General features: G+C 41.6%; 1 protein-coding gene across 3 annotated transcripts in view; it reads right to left on the minus strand.

Moving 5' to 3' along the window:
* Positions 1-24,768, minus strand: part of SDK1 (sidekick cell adhesion molecule 1) — a 640,423-nt gene that overhangs the window by 117,138 nt on the left and 498,517 nt on the right. For all 3 annotated transcript variants that reach the window (XM_067550834.1, XM_067550832.1, XM_067550831.1), the window contains 5 exons: positions 14,908-15,023; positions 11,383-11,575; positions 8,511-8,609; positions 2,502-2,693; positions 99-220 (listed from right to left, as the gene is read on the minus strand). In XM_067550834.1, coding sequence (XP_067406935.1) covers positions 99-220; positions 2,502-2,693; positions 8,511-8,609; positions 11,383-11,575; positions 14,908-15,023 — 722 coding nt within the window. The remainder of the gene's footprint in view (positions 1-98; positions 221-2,501; positions 2,694-8,510; positions 8,610-11,382; positions 11,576-14,907; positions 15,024-24,768) is intronic.

The raw sequence follows: 24,768 nt of genomic DNA on the forward strand, positions 1-24,768 counted from the left end.
TGAAGCTGATCAAAAATTTGATTTAAACAGCTGTGGAAGATTCAGATGCTCTTTTACTGATCAGGAACCTCATCAACAGATTTGTGTCAGGTACGTACCTGCCCCTCAACTATCCACTTGGAGATGGAGGTTTTCCCATCATACCCGGGCCGGAACTGAAGCGTAGCAGAGCGAGGACTGATGTTAGAAATCACCAGATTAGATGGGGCACCAGGGAGCTCTGTAGAAATTAAAACAAATTTAAAAAGATAGAAATGATTTAGGGTACAAGTATGGAGCTCAATAAGCAGCCATAGAATATTTCAGCATGTAGTACAGTATGTTATCACTTATAATAGAGAGAATATTTTAATTTTGCACATACACATATATAATTATATTATTATTTATATGGCATCATACATATGCATGGCACTTTACAGACAAATAAAATGCCAGATCCCTGTCTTGAGAACCTTAGAATCTAGATTAACATCAGACCATAAAGGTTACATAAGAAAAAGAGGTATGGTCAGGTGGTTAAGGTGGTCCAGAAACCTGGATTCCATCCCCAGTTCTGCTAGTGAATTGCTGTGTGACCTCAGGTAAGTCACAAACTCTCTGTGCTTCAGTTCTCTATCTATAAAATGGAGATGATATTTACCTACCTCATAAGATGTATAGAAGCTTGATATATAACTGATAGTAAGAAACTTTGTGATCCTGGTGTCCAGCTGGTGAGTCTTGCTCACACGCTCAGGGTCTAACTGATCATCATATTTGGGGTCAGGAAGAAATTTTCCCCTGGGTCAGATTGGCAGAAATCCTGTGGTGTTTTTGCCCTCCTCTGCAGAGTGAGGCATGGGTCACTTTCTGGTTTGAATTAGTGTAAATGGTGGATTCTCTGTAACTTGAAGCCTTTAAATCAAGATTTGAGGACTTTGGTAACTTAGCCAGAGGTTATGGGCCTTTTATAGGAGTGGGTGGGTGAGGTTCTGTGGCCTGCAATGTGCAGATGGTCAGACTAGATGTTCATAATGGTCCCTTCTAGCCTTAAGGTCTATGAGCCTATGAGATGGAAGGTTCTGGCAATAAGGTAGTAGGGGTTTTTCTAATGTTCTCTAATGTTTTCTAATGTTGACCAGTATCTGCTGACTCAGTGTGGCAGGTCAGGCTTGTTAAGTACATGCTAAGTATAAGTTAAGTGGGAGTGACTCTTTAGGCAGAGAAAACAGGGGTATAAGAGAGAGAGGTCTGTGCAAAGAAACCCCATGATCAGACAAGCTTAAGCAGAAAACTTAGGCTGAAGTTTACATTTTTGATGTTCACATTTGAGGTACCAACAAAGTCAGATCTCAAGAAGGTGGTAAAATTGGACCGAATATATTTTTTGTAGATTATGTTCCAAGCAGCATGGAAACTCCAACTGCACTACGAAAGTTCCAAATATTAGCATTATAATTAGTAATCATTCACAATGCTGTACTATGTAAAAAATGCAAAATTAAACCAGGGGACTTTTATAGTATGTGCTGTGAGGATAGAGGAAAACACAACATTTCTTGACTCATACTTCACACTCACAAGAAGTATGACTGGTAAAATGACCTTAACCAAAATGGGACAAAATTGGTATTGGGCTATAGTTGTAGGAATGGCAAGAAGGTAAACTGCACTGAACTGGTCTAAAACTACTTGTACATCTACATAGGAATGCACAAAGAGTGTCATACTAAGCATTTCATCAGAGGGAATTAAAATCTTAGGTAACACCAGAGGGAGACCTGACACCTTTGAGAAAATCTGGACCTACCTACCTATAGCCAAGCTTTTAGGGTCAATTTTTCAAAGCCGCTCTAAGGCAGTATAAAGCCAAACAGTGTTACTGCATTTGAGACTTCCTCCCTGAATCTCATCTTGATTGGTAGCTGTACATTGCCGCTCCCCTTTTAGCAGTCCCACCATTGCAACTTGGGCTCAAAGATGTGGAACTACTTCTTCCACAAGATCTCTCACATGCCACTCCCCACTTTTGTACATATTTTTTTATTTGCATCACGCAAGTGCACTGCAGCTCTAATCCTTACAAATGGAAAAATCTTTCTTCCTTTTTAAAAAGCATATAAACTCCCGTGACCCAAGTTGTGTGTGTGATTTGTTTTGTTTTTTTAATAACCATCACTGCTTGTCCCATATCTTATGTTACTTTATAATAAATGCAGACATATACTATAAAAAGGATCTATTTTATTACCTTTCCCTCTCATTCCTCCATCCCAGTTATACTTTTTTCTTGTGTACCAGACTCCCTCAAATTTGCTGTAATTATTAATTTCAGTGAGTGTTTTTTATGTGTGTGTTTTAATACATTTTTAGAAATAACTTTAATTATGTTGTACAGTGCCTCGGTGCTTTAAAAATAAAAGTATTATTAGTACCGTAGCTAGGAAACCAGTGTTCCTGAAATATGGCCGAACATGAGAGTCAGTAAACATTTATTCATTCTTTGTAGTTTTACCAACCTGGGGGCACTCCAGAGGAAATGGTAGAGGAGGTCACCAACCCAGTTCCTTTTGCAGTCATAGCTGCCACCTCAATGGTGTAGGTGGTGAGAGATGACAGCCCAGTGATTTTGTATTCAAGGGTTATGTTGGCTAGAGTGCGAGCAAGACGAGATTCATTCCTGCTGTACACCTCCCAGGAGATCTGGTAGCCTAGAAAACAATTACACAAAAGTCAAGGAGTTGTAACAATGGCGTGGTCTGTCTTCCTGTGCACCACCATCTGATAATCCAGATAGTCACAAATTGGGGTGGAGCACTTGCTGCTGGTGGTCTGTGGAGAGTTAGCTGATCATGTTGCTGGCTCTCCTCCACTATGGATATCTTATCTTTTTACAGAAAGGAAAACGCACTTAACGCATTAAGGCCAATTAAATATACCTAAATACTTTTCCCAATACTGCTTTTCCACATAAGCAGTTACTGTAGATGCTACTGGTATATCATCTGACCATGAAATTACAGAGGGAAAGGAGGTGGTGTACATGGAAGAGCCTTCTATCGGTATGTAGCATACACAATAAAAAGGTTTAGGAAACCCCAGAAATAATTCTTCTCCGAAAGGTGGGATTTCAATTTATGAACTCTAAAAATTGAATGGGAAGAAAAACTCAAACTCTTCTCACCAGGGAGTATTTGGACTCTTCGGTGAAAAATCTATGCACAGCTACCAGGCTACTCCTTTCCTAGACTTACAAATCAGACGATAATGATCTTGCAAAAACATGGTGGGTATCTCACAGAAATGGAAAAACCTCTACTTCCCATAGCTTCCGGATGCACACATTTTTTAGCAGGGTGAATCAGTATCCTGTCCGTTAAAGCCTAGTGTAGCCAACCTATTGTCCTAATCCCTACAAACCCTGACCCTCCTCCTCTTTCTTCTATTGGAACCAGGCTGTTAAATCCTTCCCCTCTTGCCACTTTTATATCCATTTGCCTTTCAGGAGCTTTCAAAAGTTTCTATAGCCTGATTTGCTCAATTTAGTCTCTGACTGTGCTTGTTCTCCTCTTCACTTGCTCTGCCCCTTCCTATTCCTATGGCAATCTCCCCTGAGCCCATTTGAACCTTACTGTGTCGGTGTCCAGATAGCTTTTCTGAAAAATTTGCTTGACTGAAGCTTCCCCTGTGATTCAGCTCAGGGCAAAAAATGCATGCAGCTCTCAAAGTCAAAGGAAATGGATGGGATTCAGACAGAGGATAAGAAAGGAACCCGACTGACTGTACTGGCACATAATGGCAAGGGAAAGCCCTACCTCCCAACCACATGTCTTTCCCAACATTTTCCAATGCCGAACTCAGGGCAACTCTCATTTGGTTTCAGTGATAACAAAGTAAGTAATTAATACATACAAGCTGAAATAACAAAATGTCCAATGATTTTAATGAGAAGTGTTTATTTCAGAGAAGCAACATGATCTAGCAAACTAGGTACTGGAGTGGGAACCAGGAATTCCTGAATGCCAATTCTGGATCAGCAATTTAAACACTCAGTGCCTGTAGGTCCCCCATCAGTAAAATGGGAATGATAATAATCTACCTACATCTCAGAGATGTTGTGGAGTTTCATTAATGTTCATGAAGGGGGCAATATTATTTCCCAGACAGACCATACGTTGTGTAGCACAGATAGTTATTGAAAAAGAATTATAATTAAGAGCAGGAGTGTGTGGGTGAGATTCTGTGGCCTGGAATGTGCAGGAGGTCAGACTAGATGATCATGATGCTCCCTTCTGGCCTTAAAGTCTTTAAGTATGCAGACTTTGAACAAGAGGTCTATTAACCTATTCATAAAGGGTGAGGGTCACAGCAACAGAACAAGGCTCTTCCCACTATTTGCTGTCGTAGGACTGTGGACAGAGAGAGCATCTTCATCCCTTGCACGTCTCAGAGGAGGGCACTCTGCTGCTCCAAATAGTTCAGTATGGTGGGTGGGAGTTTGGGAGGTGAACCAGGAAAACTGCAACTAGGCAAGATCCTTTGTGCATAGGGGGACACACAATCAATTGCCACTATTAGCCCAGAAGCTGCCAAAGGGCAGTTCACAGCTGAGGAAGTGGCTGGAGAGGAGTTGCACTGCAACCCTACTATCTCCAGGATTTGTGGAGGGGACTGACTCTTTTTTCTCCATTCTTGCTTAGGATCCTGATTATTGAGATTGTATGTGGGGAAGAGGGAATTTCACCTATAATGCACAAACAAAATAAAATGAAGATATTTTTTAAACTAAGATAAATAAGGGATTTTCAATGTTTTTTTAATCCATTTGTGCCTGAAGGACAAGTGACAATACCCTGTCCCAAGTTAAACAATGTGAACTTTCCTCTGCTGATGCAGGATGTTTATAATTAGCTTCGGCTAATCACCAAATTTTGATGATGCACCTCTGTACATTTTATGGTTTGCCCATCACTACTCTAAAGCCCATACTGCATGTGGAAAGAGACCAAGCTTTGCTGCATATCAGGCATGTATTATTGATGCTTTTATTTACTGAAAAGAGATTCACCAGGAAAAATACACCAAGAGGTATTCACAATTCCCATCTAGAGTAAAGGCAGAGAGGCAGCATTTACTGGGGATATTTCAATTTCAATAATAAAACAATTAGAGTCTATCCACATAAAAAAAAAACAACCAAAATACATATACACAAATAAAGGCAAGATAAAAACAAACACACACACAATAATGAAAGAAAGGAACTCCAAAAACAGTACCCAAAAGACAGCACTTAAGCACCAGTGACTGACAGATGGGCAGAACTTTGGGACATGTGGATGGAAAACTGCCCTCTCCGTTTTACAGACAATCTATGCCAGGGATGTGCACAGTGGAGTCCAATGGGCCTGGGAACCAATTGTTTCATCTGGTTTGAGTGTAAATGAGAAGACAAATGGTGCCACAGAATCTTCCTTATGCCCTGGCCCTAACACCTTCTTTTTAAACTGCTGCCTAACCAAAACTAAAGACCAGAGGAGTCTCAGAAATAATTTTCTGTTGATCTGAAGTAAATTCTCTACAAGAGAGCAGTACATCCAATCACAAACTGTCCATCTACATCCAGGCCCTCATAAATCAGAGTTTACGGAGGGAGAGAGGAAGATACTGAAATTTACAGTGAGAGCAATGGGCAGTTTAGCAGAGCAGGCTGGCTGCCCTGCAACGCTCTCTGTGTTTTTCTCTCATTCCATGCACCATAATTAAAAAGGAGTCACAGTAAATGATATCAATGAGCAGAAGTAATAATGTGGTTGCTTCCTAAGCACTCTTAGATCTCCAAGCAGCACTATATAAAAACCTTGAGCCATTCACGGAAACGAATGGTTTTGCCATCCCTTTCTCCCAGCCTTAACACAATGTATATCACTAAAGGGGAGGTTATAAACCTTGCCTGGCATGTTTTTTTCCTGCCTGTTTTTCCTCATAAACAATAGTGGGTTTTTTAGTTCTTTCCTTCTAAAACAATTTATCCTGTGCATGAAACAGCTCATCATCTCGCTCCATCGGGTTTCCAAATCATTCTGGGAGATGGCAGCTTGTTTCCAACAGAGCAATTCTGAGGCAGCAAATGCATTGCGAACTGCTTTGCAGAGGGCAGATTGCTAATTGCAGTGTTAATTTGGGGGGAATTGTCAAAGCAACACTGAAACCACTGAATAGTAATAATAATCTTATTTTATATTTGTGTAGCACCTTTCACCCCGAAGTAACCCAGAATGCTTTACAAATTTCACATAATTAGTGTATTATGTTAGATATTACAGTGATGGCAGCAACAGAAATGACCAATTAAATTACAGCCATAAATCACTCCGCTGTCCCAATACCAAAATGCACTCACCTCTGGGATAGAATAGGGCAGCTGTTTGAAATAATCCCCAATATCTCAAAAGTATTTAGGACAGGAACTACAGAAGAATCTCATATCCACTTCAAAATACTGGGGCAATTAGGGAGACTGAACATAGGTACTCAAATTGGCAAAAGTGTCTGATCCTTACGAGAGCTGATGAAATGACAGTTTAAAATGATATGGCTGAAGTGTTTGTTTACACATTTTATTTTTATACTTCACTTGAATTCATGTATACAATTCAAGATATGTAACTGGTCAATATTGGAGAATATTTATCTAAAGTTTATCCTCAGAGAATGTCTCAGTCCAAAATTTTCAAACCTGGTGCCTAAATCTAGATGGCGCATCTAAATCCGTATTTACTTTCCTAAATAAGTGCCTTTCTATTAAGATGTGCTAAGACCCTGCAGCTCCCGATAACTTCAGTGGGAGCGGATTGTGCTTAGCAACTCTGAATATCAGGCTACTTATGTGTTTAAATATGGATTTAGGTGGCTAATTTTAGATATCCAGATTTGAAGATTTTGGCCGCATTTATTGAACTGATACAGATCTGCTTTCGGCAACCATCAGTTTTTGTCCCAAGTCTACTGAGATCAAGGCATGATTTCTCTGAGCAACACTTCAGAAGAGCTACCTCTCTGTTCAGAGGCATAAGAATGTGGTATGCATGCTTAGTATAATACAAAATTTTAAACCTGAAATTGAAATGAAACGTTGCAATTTTGTCAAAACAAAATGCTTTGACTCAAAACAATTTTTTAAAAACATTTCTTTGCAGAGATGTCATGGATCTGTCCCTTTAGGAGCTCCGCAGGGAGCCCATCGTGAGAGTCCAATTACCCCCACCCTCTCAGGATCTCAGGTGAAATAACAAAACAGCCTGCAATAGGCAAATGAGGTCAAATAAAGGTATGAAAGAAAAGAACGGGGAAAAAATCCTGTAGGCAGCTCCCTTCAGGATATGGGCCTCCCTTACCTTCACAAGGCCCTGGGAGCATCATAGTTCACTTCAGAGTTTACTGGGTCTCCAGTGCCAGACTCAGTCTTTTCCCCACTTTTAATTCAAGTGATCTACACCTCCTTCAGCCAGGACAGATGCTCTGTTGGCTGTCGGCTGTCAGCCCTCTTTTGGGGGCTGGAGAAGTTCCACAGCCTGTTCCTTTTCCAGGGCTGCCCTCTTCTGACTGTAACTCCCTCCTTTTAGCTCCTGGCATCATTTGCTAATGCAGAGAGCAGGGCCACTCCAGCTCAAAGTAGCCTTATCCCCTTCCACGCTTGTGTGGGGTTTATATACCCTGTCACAGGAGAATTTTGAAATTTTCAGGTTTTTTCCAAATTGGAATGAAGCCAAATTAAAAAAATTCATAACCCTTTGAGAAACAGAACTTCGGTTCTCCGCAGTTTGTTTTCTCTAATGCTTTCCATCTGACGACATCACCACCTTTGTGGATATGTAGCAGGAACTTTCCCAGGTATTTATTCCCCTTAACAGAAAAATGAGTGGCAGATGTCCCAGACAAGCTGATATACAGTATGTGGATATATAGCTGGAAAGGGTGAAGTAGCATGCAAGTGTGAGATCTGTGCTGTTATAATATATTTTATATTTAGCAATAATGTTCAAGTCTTTCTGTCAAATGACCCATAGCCAGACTACTTGATCAGAGAGTGAAGGACTCTGCTAAATTGTTATTTCATCTTAATTGTAACCTCTTATCACTGCCAATCAGGATTTCCCAGCTGTAAATTTAGCATCAGGAGATCTTTAGCCTTAGCACCAAAGGTCAAACAGAGTCTCACAGAGTTTCAGAAATCTAGTAACACAGGTGGAGCTAATGGGAGATTTAACAAGCTTGAAGACTCAATGGGGAGTTGATTTCTAATAGAGAGTGCATTTTCAGTGGCCACAATCATGGACTGGTGGTAACTGCACCTGCGCCTTATGTAACACACCCTCGTTGACATTTCAATTACCCTAAAGAGGAAGTGGGAGCCTGAATTCTTGATAGGCAACTCCCTCTAAATGTTCTATTATCCAGCCATTTTTCCCACTGCATCAATATATTCTCCCCACTTTTTTTTTTAAAGGATAACATCTAATACTTGCCTGTAATGATGCCATTTTTCTCTACCGGTTCCTGCCAGCTGACCTTGAGAGACGTGTCCAGAATCTCAGTGAAACTCAGGTGTCCCACAGCTCCTGGCTCTGGCAATCAGAAAGAGAAGTCTGTTAACCGGAGATTCCCATTTACTTTTGATGTGATTCATACGGCAAGGTTAGCGCTGAAGAAATAAAACACTGAGCCAGGACCAGTGGAAACCAGCAGGAGACATCTGTAAGAGCTAGAGGAGAGGGGGAATGCAAGGTGTTAAATCACTCGGGCTATCATCACAAATTATTTTTTTCAGTTCTCATCCTCACTGTGCAGAGAACTAAGGAGACTGGCAGCAGGAGTTTTACACCCATCTTTTTCTCTGTCCCCTTTCTTGGTCTAATCTAATTAGAATAATCAGACTAGCTGGGTCCTGAAAAGCAATTGTGTTTGCTGTTCTCCCTCAACAATATCATGCAGCCTACAGCCTTTTCCTGTGCCTTTGTAAGTGCTGAGTTATCAGGCCTTGTATCTGCAGAAGCAGCATCAACAGAAAACCCATCTGGGCTGGGACCTTTAACTTAAGAAATTAAAGTCAGTGTTATCCAATTAGCACTTGGACAAACTCTTGCAAAACAACTCTAAAAAATGTCCAGTATAATGGTAACTATTTTCTGTAAAATGTATACAACTTTGTGAAACTTTTAAAGGATTTTTATGGTGTAGCTCAAGAGCTCTTGAAATTTTCAGTTCCCTGGTATGCAATGAAATGCAATAAATGGACTGACTATCAAGAATATACCATCCTCCCTCAATTTTGATCTTCAAGGAAGACAAGCTGACAGATTTTTGATCCAACTTGCTGTTCATCTTCAATAGATGCATTGGAAAAGGGAGCTTTTGGCTTACTTTATGTTCACTGTGCTTTTGTTACCTGGATTCCTGCCCAAATATGCCGTCCTCCAGCTCTGCTGACACCAGTTGGCATTTTCTGGGCTATAAATTTATATTTTATTTCCTCTTCACTTTTATCCAGATTCTCATTCCCTTCCCGCTATGAAAAAGAAAACCTGCCAGTAGGCTGGCTACAGCCATAATTGCAATTGTGCAATCCCAGAGATGGGAAACCTGTGAGACTATTTTCCAATAGCCAGTAGTCAAAACATTATAGAAAGAACTGCTACTCTGGTACAAATATCAGGAATATCTAACAAGAGTAAGGATGCAGTATTCAGGAGTGGGTATCTCCCCACCCACAAAGTTGCAGTCCAATTTGCTGCTGCAGTTACTGTCCAATTTTAATTTTGTTGTGAAATTCTGAAAAGCTGGCATGGGTTACACTAAGACAGCACAGGCTGAAGCTCAATGGATGTCAGTTCATATTCAATCTACAACTGATCAGCACACAGATTCTTTTGCAGAATCACCAAGTATTGCTGTAAAGAAAGGCAGAAAGTAACCAACTATTAGCAGAGGTCTGGCAGGATGATGTTCTCTTTAGATTTAATGTTTCCATCTTTTTCCACCATGCATATGTGTCCAGTGAAATATGAAATGCACCAAACTCAAATATTGAAGTCCTGGAGCCACACTAAGGATTTGGTGTGTCCTCTGAAGGCATAGATCAAACATCTTAATGCACAGCTCTCCTTTTACCCATTGCAACACTAAGAAAATTATTTTCTGAAGAGTCTTTAAAAAATCATACCAACTATTCAGTATTAGCCAAATAAAATAACTGTTCCTCTTTCCTCCTTGTCTTCCAGCTTCAATGCTTTCATAAACACGTATAAGGTTAAATTATTGGCTCATAGATTTCTGATGGTTATAATGCTGTCTCAGTGATGTGCTAACATTTTAAATTTCTAGGAGCAGGAAATCTGCTCTTTATGCACAGAGATATCACATTTTCTAGCATACGGAGGAGATGGACTATGAAGGAGAAAATCCCTGGATAAGTAGTTAATTTCTTTTATGTTCTTTCAACACTATCTCATGGACAACTGGTCCAATGTTTGAAGTCACTTCTTGAATGCTTATGCTGTCCATAACCAGACTTTTCCTTGCAGGAACTGTACTAGCTCAACTAACAGCTCTTAAGACAAAACAATATTTTTAAAAACACTGACTTACCTGGATATGTTAAGCATTTATTTATTTGTTTGTTTTTAAATTTTGGGCCGCCAGAACGGTGCTCAGTGAGGGGAAGAGGATGAAAAAGCACCTCCCAGAGTTAGGATTAGCGATGACAGACAATTGTGCAAGCCTCCTTCATACAGTTTTGCCACTGCAATTTAATCTTGACCTGCAACAACTCCCCGCCCGCCCACCTCTCCAGACATGTCAATCCTAAAACCTCTCTCGGACACCTCTACATGAACCAAATTGGGCCAAAATGTGTGAGTTTTGAGATGCAGCAAATAATCTCTGCATTGAACTACCAGACTCATTTTCATTCCTAGGTGCAGATTTGAGCCTCGTTTGGCAGACAGGATCATAATAATGCACTTACCTTCCAAATACTTGACATATTTGTATAAAACATTTGCAGCATGCAAATAAATAAAGCAATTGCACTTTCAGTGTACTTATTGGCAAAAAAAATCATATCTGGTGCCTAAAATTAGGCTCCTAAATCCATATTTTGGTATTAAATATTTAAAATTATAGGGGCCTGATTTTCTAAAGTGCCAAGCAGTTGCAGCTCCCATTTATTTCAGTGGATGCTACAGGGGCTCAGCACCTCTGGAAATCAAGTCACTTTCTTTTATATGCCTAAATATGGATTTAGTAGTCTAATCTGAGGAGCCCAGGTTTAAAAATTTTGGCCATCACCGCACCTTCAGACACTGCAGCTGATTGCTGGCTGGACTTCTATATACTCACTGTCTTCAAGAGTGCACAGCAGCTGTGGTGTGCTTCGTGGTCCATCCCCTGGTGTGGTGAAACATAAAACTGATGTGTAATAAGCAGTGAATTTCTGCAAGTTGGTAATGCAGCCACTGTGAACTCCATGAAAATCAGGAGCAATGGTGACCATGGTCACAGACTCTGGGGTAGCCACTGGCCATGCCAGGATCTAAAATAGATAAAATTTTAAATATAGATGAACACTCATTAAAAGTTGTTTCTATTCACAGTCCAATACACTTTTTTGCCAAGACCCTGTTAGTCAATTACAAAAAACAATACTGTGAAAACAACTGTAAACTCTATCATTGTGCAGTTTCAGATTATCTTGTTACTGGATTCTCTTGATGGATTTGTACATTACTATCAACTCTCGACAGAGGATAAAAAATATGTTTTAAAAATAATAGCCACAGTTTTTCCAAGCTGGTACCAAAAGTTATGTTCCTAAATCCATATTTAAGTATTTAAAGTAATCTGTTTGACACAGGTAACCAGCACTTGTAGCTTCCATTGATTTTGCTGGGTTTTTGGGTGCTCAGCACTTTTAAAAATCAGGACACTTATATTTAGGTACCTAAATGTAGACTTAGGAGCCAAACTACCAGAAACAAGCTTTGAAAATTTTAAGTAAAAATTTCAAAAGCATTTAAGTGATTTAGGAACTTAAAGTCTATTAGAAGCCAATGGGGGCAAAGGCTCCTCAGTCACTTAGGTGCTTTTGAAAATGTTACCATTTGGAGATAAATCCATATTTTGTCACCAAAATAAATATGACCTGATTTTCAGAGCAGTTGAAGCTGATGGGAGTTGTAACTAGTCATTACCTTGAAAAATTAGCCACTTTAATTTACTGTAGGTGCATAAACACGGAATTAGCTGCCTAAAATTAATGACCCAAATTTGAAAATTTCAGCCAATATCTGCAGCTCCAGATAATTAGACAACATTCTGCTGAAGACCGAGAACAGCAATTTTGTTATGAATGTTTCATGCACATGGAAGACTTGAAATGGAGTGCTTTGCAATTGCCTCAGATTCAAATTAGTTTCAAAGAAAATAAAGCTTAAGAATGGCTAATGGAAACATAGATTTACTTCTTCCTAAATCATGTGAGCAGAATACACTAGGACTGCCAGTGGTTGTGCTTCTTTTCTTCTTCTTTTCCCATTGCCTATTTTCAAGAAACAGACCTATAAAGTTCCAGTGGAAGATGTAAAGGGTGGAACTCTTTTGAAAAACAAAGATACCTGACTTCATTTACTAGTAATTCATAAATCATTAAAAAACATTATGTAGTAGATGTAAATGTGGCAGAAATGTTGTTGCCATGCCAGACATAATACAATTCAGAATTCCCAGAGAAGCAGGAACTCTAAAACTGTTGCAATCTAATGGATTAAAGAAATCCAGGCAAATACAATTTTGACAGTTTCAATAAAGTTATCACTATCTGGCTATTATCTTTGAAAGCTCGTGGCAACAGGGGGAGGTCCCTGACGACTGGAAAAAAGCAAATATAGTGCCCATCTTCAAAAAAGGGAGGAAAGAGGATCCGGGGAACCACAGACCGGTCAGCCTCACCTCAATCCCTGGAAAGATCATGGAGCAGGTCCTTAAGGAATCCATTTTAAGGCACTTGGAAGAGAGGAAGGTGATCAGGAACAGTCAACACGGATTCACCAAGGGAAAGTCATGCCTGACCAACCTGATTGCTTTCTATGATGAGGTGACTGGTTCTGTGGATGTGGGGAAGGCGGTGGATGTGATATACCTTGACTTTAGCAAAGCTTTTGATACGGTTTCTCACAGTATTCTTATCAGCAAGTTAAAGAAGTATGGGTTGGATGAATGGACTATAAAATGGATAGTGAACTGGCTAGAGCATAGGGCTCAACGAGTAGTGATCAATGGCTCCATGTCTAGCTGGCAACCGGTCACAAGCGGAGTTCCCCAGGGGTCGGTCCTGGGGCCGGTTTTGTTCAACATCTTTATTAATGATCTGGAGGATGGGGTAGATTGCACCCTCAGCAAGTTTGCGGACGACACTAAGCTGGGGGGAGTGGTAGATACCCTGCAAGGTAGGGATAGGATACAGAGTGACCTGAACAAACTGGAGGATTGGGCCAAAAGAAATCTAATGAGGTTCAACAAAGAAAAGTGCAGAGTCCTCCACTTAGGAAGAAAGAATCCCATGCACAGCTATAGACTGGGGACCGACGAGCTGGGCAGCAGCTCTGCAGAAAAGGACCTGGGGGTAACAGTGGATAAAAAGCTGGATATGAGTCAGCAGTGTGCCCTGGTTGGCAAGAAGGCCAATGGCATATTGGGCTGCATTAGGAGGGGCATTGCTAGCAGGTCACGGGAAGTGATTATTCCCCTCTATTCGGCATTGGTGAGGCCGCATTTAGAATATTGTGTCCAGTTTTGGGCCCCCCAATACAAAAAGGATGTGGACAAGTTGGAGAGAGTCCAGCGGAGGGCAACAAAAATGATTAGGGGGCTGGAGCACAGGACTTATGAGGAGAGGCTGAGGGAACTGGGCTTGTTTAGTCTGCAAAAGAGAAGAGTGAGGGGGGATTTGATAGCGGCCTTTAACTACCTGAAAGGGGGTTCTAGGGAGGATGGAGCTAGGCTGTTCTCGGTGGTGGCAGATGACAGAACAAGGAGCAACGGTCTCAAGTTGCAGGGAGGGAGGTCTAGGTTGGACATTAGGAAAAAGTTTTTTACTAGGAGGGTGGTGAAGCACTGGAATGGGTTACCTAGGGAGGTGGTGGAATCTCCATCCTTAGAGGTTTTTAAGCTGCGGCTTGACAAAGCCCTGGTTGGGATGATATAGCAGAGGTTAGTCCTGCTTTGAGCAGGGGGTTGGACTAGATGACCTCCTGAGGTCCCTTCCAACTCTAATATTCTATGATTCTATGATTCTATGTTGATCGGTATATATCTGGCTTTTATTCATTTTATATAGTTGCTAAGATATTTGCAACTTACATAAATAGCTATACAACAAAATTTTCCAAAATTGCTGGTCTGAAAATTGGAATTAAGTGTGTCAAGTGCTTCTGATTGAAACAAAGAGAAAATCTGAAATATGGAAAACTGAAGACAAATATTTAGGGTGAAATACTGGCCCCATTGAAGTTAGTGGGAATTTTGCCTTATAGTAAATAGAAATATAGGGGTTAATTTTCAAATGCATAAAGGTCATTTATGCACCCAATTCCCAATGACTACCCAAGTTATTGGCACCTAACTCCCATTAATTAATATTTGCAACCGATCAAATGTTCCCATCCTCTCAGTGAGAACTGACATAGTCAGTAGATGTTATGTTAGCAGTGACAATAGCTCACTTAGTTTAACATACGCTTCCTTCTGATGTAAGACATTGTCTCGATGATATACATCTGGGTTCTGGAGATGCATGGAACTCTCCAATCTAATTGTTATGTACCAAGAAAGTTAGTCTGTCTTGATCAAAACCTTGTTTGTTTTTACCTTGTATCCCTGATTGATACCATTGATGAATTGCTGTGGTGGAGGATTCCATAGGAACTGGATGGTCGTGGAGTTCACAGCTTCCGCTTGCACATTCTGCGGTGGAGCTGTAGGCACTGCTCAAAATCAGCAGGGAGGACAACAAATTAAAATATATTGAGGGTGGGGTGCAGAGAGGGGGAGGAGAAGGAGAGATGAATATAGAAACCTTTAGCTGTCATTCATGATTCACAGGAAATAACAACAGTGCTGAGAAAAGGGATGTGTGATTTATGGTTCTGGTACTCAGCAGTGACTTAAAGAGAACAGTAATTGGGTTATTTCTCATTTTCTATTGGAGAGTCCTTTAATGGGTAAAGGGAGGGGATGAAATGGTTCTTGTGGCTTATAAGCTTCTCCTAGAGACAGAAGCTTAGATGATGATAGGTGAATATATCTCTTTCAATTATCCATGGCTGTTAAGGGCAATCAATGGGTTCACCAAGAAATTCCCTGAGTCCTTTAAAAAGCAAACAAAACCCTCTAAGCAGACAAGAAAAGATATAATGTGCACATATAGGAATTCTAATTGTGGAGTTATCATTTAGTGACTGCATCTGTTTATCTTTTACTGTTCTGCAAAAGAATATGATGAAGAAACCTCCTGTGGAATACAGATTATTCCCTGGAATAAAGGATTTTTTTTTTCATTTGCTTTTTCTATCCTATTATGCTATTTATTCATACAATACATGTATATTCAACCAAGATGTGTCAAAACCCACTGAAAGTCAGTAAAAATAATGTCACAAATATTTAATCATAAAACCGTAAAAATGGCCATACTTGGTCAGACACTAGTCCATCTAGCCCAGTATTTTGTCTTCCAACAGTAGCTTGTTCCAAATGCTTCAGAGAGAATGAACAGAACAGGGCAATTTATCATGTGATCCATCCCGTTGTTCAGTCTCAGTTTTTAGCAGTCAGAGGTTTAAGGACACCCAGAGCATGGGTTGCTCCATGATCATCTTGGCTAACAGCCATAGATTAACTTATCCTCCATGAACTTATCTCATTCTTTTTTGAACCCAGTTATAATTTTGGCCTTCACAACATCCCCTGGCATCAAGTTCCACAGGTTGACTGTGTGTTGTGTGAAGAAGTATTTCCGTATGTTTGTTTTAAACATGCTGCCTATTAATTTCATTGGGTGATTCCTGGTTTTTGTATTATGTGAAGTGGTAAATAGTACTTCCTTATTCACTTTCTCCATACCATTCATGACTATATAGACTTCTACCAATATCCCCATTTAGTCACCTCTTTTCTAAAATGAACAATCCCAGACTTTTTAATCTCTCCTCGTATGGAAGCTGTTCCATACCCTTAATCATTTTTGTTGACCTCTGTATTTTTCCAAGTCTAATATATCCTTTTTGAGATGGGGCAAACAAATGCACGCAGTATTCCAGGTGTGGGTGAACCCTGGATTTATATATAGTGGCATTATGATATTTACTGTCTTATTACCTATCCCTTTCCTAGTGGTTCCAAACATTCTGTTAGTGTTTTTGACTTCTGCTGCACACTGAGCAGATGTTTTCAGAGAACTATCCATTGGTGGCCATGTTTGTTTGTATTCCGTAAAAGGAGGAATTTTCCACCATATTGGAAGCTTTAAAAGCATGGTTTTCACTATGTTCAATGGGAATTTTCTAGTGAAAATTAATTACCTTCATCTCAGGGTATGTCTACACTATAAATTTAAGTCAACCTATATTAGATTGACTTAGAGTCATCACAGAAATTACTGTGGTGGTTCATGTCCACATTGTACTTCCACTGTCCTAAGAGGGACAGTGTGGGGAGCCTAGTCTCTCAGCTCTGCTGGCAGTTCCCTGCCAGGAGCCCAGCTGCTCCACAGGCTCCCAGCAGCCTACCCCCCCACGCTCCCCGTTCCCCAGCAGGAGATGGGGGAAACCATCCAGAGCTTCCCCCACCCTCGGCCCCAACGGACTGAGGTCCAGCTGCCCTGGATTGTTGCCCTCCAGCCCACTGCCAGCAGGGAGCAGATGGGAGGGGCCACCCGGGCTTCTTGCCCCAGCTCCCAGCTGAGAGTGGGGTCCAAGGGCGCCCGGGCTTCTCACCCTGGCTCCCAGTTGGGAGTGCAGTCTGAGGCTGCCCAGGCTTCTTGCCACAGCTTTTAGCTAGAAGCAGGATCTGAAACCACTTGAGCTTCTCACTCCAGCTCCCAGCTGGGAGCGGGGTCTGAAGCTGCATGGGCTTTTTGCCCTGGCTCCCAGCTGGGACAAGGGGAAAGCTGCTCGGGCTTTTCACTCCAGGTCAACCAGGAGCGGGTTTCCAGTCGCTCAGCTCTCCATGCTCCTTCGTGAAATTGACAAGACAACTAACAGCTGATGTAAGGCACTTAGTGTCTACACAGACACTGTGTTGCCCTAACTACACCGACATAAACCTTATGCCTCTCATGGAGGTGGAGTTATTATGTCAGTGTAGTAGGGCACTTACATCAACAGGATGAAAGCTGTAATGTAGACACTGACATAATTAGGTTGATGTAAGCTGCCTTATGTCGACCTAACTGTCTAGTGTAGACCAGTCCTCAGAGAAGTATACCCAGATCCCACTGAGTCCAATGAAAGTTGTGGTTCCTCCCTATCTTTCAAAATCAAGTCCTATGCTTTTAAAACTTTAAAGTCATTGTGGGAAAATCCTTTTACTATGGAGGAACTAAAAGCAAGACAAGCCATCAGAAGGTTTGAAAAAGTACAAACGACTAATTGTCCATCAGCAGCTATGCTCAGTGGAAATAAAAACGTTAGTGAAAACTTATATAATAACCTGCCCTAAACTACTAAAACTCATAATTAGCTAACTATAAGGGAGCAGATTCTCCACTGGTATACATAGTCCCAGCTGCATGGAAGCCAATGGAGCTATGACAAATTTATACCAGCTGAGGATCTCCCGCAAAGGAAAATTATGATATAAACCAAGCATTTCAGAAATGACATTACAAACTACTCAAGCATCACTGTTGTGCTTAGCCTTATTTCACTGAAACTCCCTAATAACTAAGGTTAACATTGTGTCATGGGTATTTTTAGTAAAAGTCAGGGACAGGTTGTGGGCAATAAACAAAAATTCACAGAAGTCCATGACCTGTCCCTGACTTTTACTAAAAATACCATGGGGCAGGGGGACAAACAGAGCATTGCTTAGGCTTGCAGATGCTCCAGCCCTGCCGTTGCTCCTGCGGCAGAGACTGGAGCAGCAGCCCTGATGGGCTCACCAACTCAGACGCTGCTCCAGGGGACTAGGCTGGCTGCTTCAGCAACCTAGGGGCTGGCCACTACCAATCAGCTGTTCGGGAGTCCCAGGCAGCCGCCGCCAGTCAACTCTTTGTGGGGGGACCCTCGGCAGCCACCGCCGGTTAGCTGTTCGGTGGATCCCTGGCAGCTGTCGCCAATCAACTGTTCCGCACCTCTGGGCAGCCACCGCTGATCAGCTGTTCTGCACCCCTGGGCAGCCGCCACTGATCAGCTGTTCCGCACCCCTGGGCAGCCACTGCTCTGTCAACCCCATGGCTGACAGTTGCTCCAGCCCTGCCCCAGAAGTCCAAGAGGTCCTGGAAAGCCACAGAATCTATGACTTCAGTGGTCTCTGTGATAGAATCATGTCCTTACTGATGACTATATAGCCTGAAATTTCTGTTACATGCGTACTACCCTTGTACTACCTTCTATATACACTGTAATAGTATATCACCATACATTAACCAGAATTCAATACCCTTAAACTGAATTCTGATGTCATGACTCATGAATTACACATAATCAGCAAGTTTGGGGTCAGAATGTATGTGGAGGTGCTCTAAATTACCACTGCAAATGGAAAATTATTCCTACCATATATCAGAAGCTACAGCATGCATTATAATGCTATATCTTGACATTATAAAGTTCTTATGGTTTAGAGAGTCACCAGAACATTTTGATAGCATTACAGATGTATAACACATTGCTTAGGAATTATTATCCCTCATAAACAAACCTCTTCTTATCAAAAACTTTGATGAAATCTGTCAAGTCATCGGAGTCCTGTGATGTGTGTATAATTGTATGCATAGCTTCCTGGTGTAGTGTTTGTATATTTGATGGCTCACATTAGAAAAGCTTATTTTTTAAATTAAAATCCCTGCCTTCCTGTATATTTCTTTATTATTTTTATAATAATATATTTGTCAGAGATTTCCTATTATAGGAGAAAAGTGTTTATATATATGTATATATAAATAGGACACACTCTCTCTACATATATATAATCTGAATGTTTTTGGTTGACAGATATGCCTACAAAGAAAATGAAATTCTAACACCCATTCATCTAAATCAGAGAATATCACTAGGAATGGTTTGTTGTTCATAGAGTATAACAAATATATGTAAAGGTGACTGAATATCATTATTTAGGATACATGATAGTGAAATATCAAGCCATTCCTAGCAGCACATTCCTACAAAATTGTTGTAAAACATTTTCTCTGTCCTGCACACTGCCAGCTTATTCTGATTTAGGATTTTGTTGGACATAATCTTTTTCTTTAAAAAGATCCTGAAATCCTAGCGCCATTGATTTCAGTGATGCCAGGATTTCATCCTAAGACTTCAGATCCTAAGACCTAAGATTTCATCTAAGACTTTTAGTAACTGGGAAATCTGTCTTGTGGGAACTGTCATTTGCTATAGCATTGAGAATTTACTAACAGAAAAGGAGAGTGGCTCCTGCAAACATAGGGTTTCTATTTATAATCCTCACTCTAGTAAACTTCTGGGAAGTTTAGGCAAACACTTAAGAGTGTTTGCGAAAGTTTTAGAAATGTGGATAATCAGTTTTTTCCCAGTTCTTTTTATGAATGTTCTGAAACTAGAATAAATTATTCTAGTGCAAAAATACCTATTACAAAAAGAAAAATGATAAAAACTTGACCATAAAAACCAACCTTTGGTATGCTCGAAATCATGATTTATGATATAATTTATCTTTGGAATTCTTTATAGAAAATCAACATCTGCATCTTAATTAATGCATTTAAAAGATGGCGAGAACAAGGCTGGCTAATGGGCATAAGATTAATTTAATTGCATAAGCATAATACAACACATTTTTATATTTTTAGTAAAAATGTGGCAATATAATCCTGAATTTACTTCAAAGCATAACACTAAAGTCTCTCTTTACGTGCTGAAGTTAAAGTTGACTTCCATGGGTATCTGAACAAGTATATATTAAAACCTGTACTTGGGGAGACCTACTTTTACATCGTAACTGACCTGTCGAACAATGCTCCAAATCAAATGATCAATAAGTAGCTAGAGCTGAAATTGGCAACAAAGGCTATCTGTAATTATACACAATATTTAGCTATGCCGATCTGTGCCTTATGTTATATATTTCTTATTATCAAGGAACACAAAAATATTAATTTCAACAAATATTTACAAAAAAATCTTTTTGTAATTGCATGTTGGTTTTTTAAATGTATTTTTTGGTCATGTTTGTGATTATACTGCAGATCTCACATTGGAATACAGCTCCAAACTTTATGTGATATCTCTGAATTTCAGAGCATTGTTGGTATGATAGAACCAATCTTTACATTCCTCCTAGTAAAGTTAATTTGGCTGGAAATGTATTAGAACTCAACTGCTTGAATTTTAAGTTAATATGTAACATTCTAAAACTACTCTGAGCAGAAAAGGTCATGGAGGCACTGTAAATAAAAGCCATTAAATGGGGTTGGCCAACAAGATAATGGGAAAAAGAGACGGAATTAAGGATAAGCATATGTTCGTGCTATTACTGTCTCTAGCTGTGTGTGAATATGCATTTAAAACTCACATGGATTCAGGTAGACAGACTACCAATTTTAAATATAAATCTTCAACAAAGGCTTGTAGAAAGGTCCCAAACTCTTGATCTTCAGGATGCCAACTTTCACAGCTCAATAAGGCAAGATCACAGATTTTTCTCCATCTGAGGATTCCGTTATTCCTTTAATACAGTGGTTTCAGATTCTAAGATGCACAGCCCCAGTTAGAATTGCCTCGAAATCACATAATTCTTATTGTGCAGCTGCTAATACCCCTCTTGAGGGAATGTAGCATTTTCTGCCTAAGCACTTGTCTTGAGATCCAGGGACTGTAATTCTGCCCCCTTTCTGTATAGGGGCATAAAGGGGAAGTGAGCTCCTTGTTCCCTCCCATCTTGATAACTCATAAAGCAGCAGTTCACAATCTGGCCATAGCGACTGGTTGCTCTAAGCAGATTCCCCTCAGGACATGAATAAGGTTCTGCAAGTTCCTTGATCTTTGTTTCAGCAACTTGGCCTAAGGCAATAACAGGGAGAAATCTATTTTTTTAAACTAACCAAGAACCCAACACTTGGATATGATACTCTTGATTCAATGATAGCAGTTACATTCCCTCCTCAGGACTATTTTCTGCACACAGAAGACAGACTTACTGGCAAGTTTTCAATTAACAGGGACAGAGATTTCCTCAAGTTCTTCAGCTTCAGGCCTTATGTGCCTTTGTGACTCTCTTCATATTGCTAAGGAAGAAACACCTTCAGACCTGGTTGAGTACACTCATCTTGCTCCTCTGCCTTTCCCTATCATGTCTATCAAGGATTCACTAATCTGGTGGTTCCCACCTCTCATGCACTCAAGAAGCACCATTCACTCAACTGTTCCTAACCTTTATGAGAGGGTGTAAATGTTCCCTCGCCCTCAATTTCTGAAGGAGGCACACCTCCCGGCCCCTAAGTCCTGTGGGGAGTTCTAGCAAAAAGTGGGGAGTTAGCAGTTCCAGATCTCTTCGGCCCAGCTGGGCAATCCCACCGTCCCAGGCCCCCCAACCCTCAGGTGGGGCAATCCAGTAAGTTGGGGTCTGGACCCACAGCTGGGGCCAGGCAGGCCAGGTAGGAGGCTTCTAGCCCTCTGCAGGGCAAGCACACAGTTCAAAGTCCAGACCCTCAGGCGGGGTGGGCAGGCAAAGGGAGGCAGTCTCGAGCCCTTCATAGGGTGAGCAAACAGTGCACCACCCAGGCCCTTAGGCAGGGCTGAGCTGGTAAAGTGGAGTAGTCTCTAGCCCTCTGCAGGGCAAGCAAACAGCTCACCGTCCAGGCACTTGGGCAGGGCAGGGCAGGCAAAAGGGAGCAGTCTCGAGCCCTCGGTAGAACGAGCAAACAGTTCACGGCCCAAGCCCTCAGGTAGGGCAGGACAGGCAAAGGGGAATAGTCTCTAACCCTCGACAGGCTGAGTCAAAGTTCACAGCCCAGGATCTCAGGCGGGTCGAGGCCCAACGAGGTAAATGGGTGGTAGCCCTAGGAAGGGCAGCAAATAGTCTAAAGCCCAGGCCCTTAGGCAGGGCGGGCAGGCAAGGCCAGTAGTCTATAGCCCTTGGCAGGGCACACAAACAGTTTACAGCCCCAGTCCTCAGGCAAGGTGGGAAGGCAGAGCCATGAGTTTCTAGCACTAGGTGAGGTGATCACCCCAAGGTCGGAGTAAGAAGGGAAGAGGTGGATGCAGGTCCACCTGACTCCACTGCATCCCTGGCAGTGACATCTCGTCACTGAGTTAGTGGGGCTCCAGCCGAAACTCACTGCCTCAACTGTAGGCCATAACACAGCTGGACCGATTTTTGGCTTCCCTGGGCTCCTTCCTTCCTCCCCTTTCTCTGAACTACCTTGTCTCCCAAGTCACCCTCAGTCTCCTCAAGGTAATCTGCCAGGGGGAGGTTCCAGAACCCATCGGCCTCGTCGATCGGTGGCAGGTCCAGCAGCTCCTCGGGGCCGTCCACGGAGGGCAGCTCCTCCAGGTCGCAAGGGCCAGGTACCTCCTCAGGTTTGCAGGGGGAAGGCAGCTTGGGCAGCTCCTCCAGGTCACAAGGCCCAGGGATCTCCTCTGGCTTGCAGGGCTCAGGTAGCTCTGGCAGGTCCTCAGGGTCCCAGCCAGTTGGCAGCCCTGGCAGCCTCTCCTCAGGGTAATGGTCAGGCCCAGGCCCCAGCACCAAGGTAGAGACATCCTTCTCCCTCGGCTGCCTTCTCCCAACTGAGCTGGAAGGCCCGCCCTTTATACTTCCCCTCCCTATCCCGCCTTTTGGTCAGGTGTGGGTGGACCTGGGTTCTGTCCCCCCAGAGGGCGGAACTTTGGGCTATAAGACCGGCCCCTCAGAACTTTCCTGCCATCAGTTGGTGGAAAGATGGTTGAATTGTAACATACAACATGGCTGCCAAGAGGGCTGCTAAACTGGCCAGTGGATCTCATTTTTCCCTCCTTCACTCTCATGGGAGCAGGGTGTGTTGATGGAATACTTTGGTCAAATTTTGGTTGTTGGACTTAGTGTGTGGGTGCGGGGTGGTGTTGATGGTCTGTAATATACAGGAGGCTAGACTAGATGATCTGGTGGTTTCGTCTGGCCTAAACTGTATGACTCTAAGATGGGCATTTCCTTTTGCTTTACACTTTCTAGTTAAAATAATTCTTTGAAGAACAACTTGAAGCTCTGGCTTCAGGACCAGCATGAATGACCTCTCTCTTTTCCAGATGTGCTCATTTAAAGGAGACCCGTTCGTTTCCTGAAGCAATGTCAAGTGCTCAAATTTGTTTTGAGAGTGGGTCAGGAAGGCATTCTCTTTTGGATGAGGGCCTCTTCCCCAGGTCCCTTTGGTATTTCAGTTCTTGCAGAAAATAAAATAGAGCAGGGTTCACACAACCTTGGTAGTTCTGAGTTGTGCAGGGCAGGCATGGTTCTTGGACCTGTTGGTATTGTCTTGAAAGGCCCTCTGTCTTTCTTAATTTTATTGACCTCCTCTGAAAGGAACATCTTGAGTCAATTTGCCTGGTAGTATGGCTCTTGTGTCAATGACGTCTGAAAGTTTTGAGTGTTCATAGTTTTGAGTATTGCCTTACTGTAACTAGAGGACATGTTCCATATTACACATTCTAAGTACAGTAGGCCACCTTAGAACCTATCCCTTCACCCCCATTACCATAGCATTTGAGCACTTCCCAAGTATTTAAATTAACAATAATTCTTTCTTTCTTTCTCACTTCTGCACTTGTCGGAGAAATAGCTTGAGCAGAAATAGTATGAAATGGGATCAATGATATAGACCGTTTCCTCACAAAATCAGACAGATGGATATTGAAATTATAACTGTGTCTTTGAGGTTTGGCAGCAGCTTTTGAGCACTGGAGCCTCAGGTATAGTTCTCAATATGAAGCCACAGCCTCTCAGAAAGGCTCAGACAAACGTGACCCTCAAAGGCTATGAATGTGGGAAGGAAATATGATGTTCATCTCCTACATAAGTTACTTGAAGGCTAATATAAATCCATGGAGTGGCATTTAACTTTGGGAGAAGCTGTTCAAAGGGAGAGCACCTTAGAAGTGAATAAGATTAATGAGATCAAAGTGCTAGATTCCAGAATGAAGAGTAGAAAAATTGTCTCTCTCCTGGACCAAACACAGCAAGAGAGAAGAATCACATCACCCTCCAAAAGCCTTTTTATATATATGAAATAATTCTGTGCAGAGATACTCGGAAGTCTCAACTTTTCACACAGTGATAAAAAGTCCTGAAGGACACTGTTCAGATGAGCGACAGCTACTCTGTAGAAAGTTGGCACAAATCCCTGTCAAAGGTAACATCAAAGAAATAAAGAACAGCTGGAGAAGCCCTGATGAAGAAAGGCATATATATACACCTTCAAAGGTTATGATGAATATCCCACTGAAAAGACTTTTGAGGTTTAGGGACAGTCAAATCCTCAGACCTCAGGATGTTCCATACTTT

This window comes from Emydura macquarii, unplaced genomic scaffold (assembly GCF_026122565.2).
Source record: "Emydura macquarii macquarii isolate MOO-44397 ecotype Brisbane River unplaced genomic scaffold, CSIRO-AGI_Emac_v2 contig_1348, whole genome shotgun sequence".
Taxonomy (NCBI): Eukaryota; Metazoa; Chordata; order Testudines; family Chelidae; genus Emydura; species Emydura macquarii.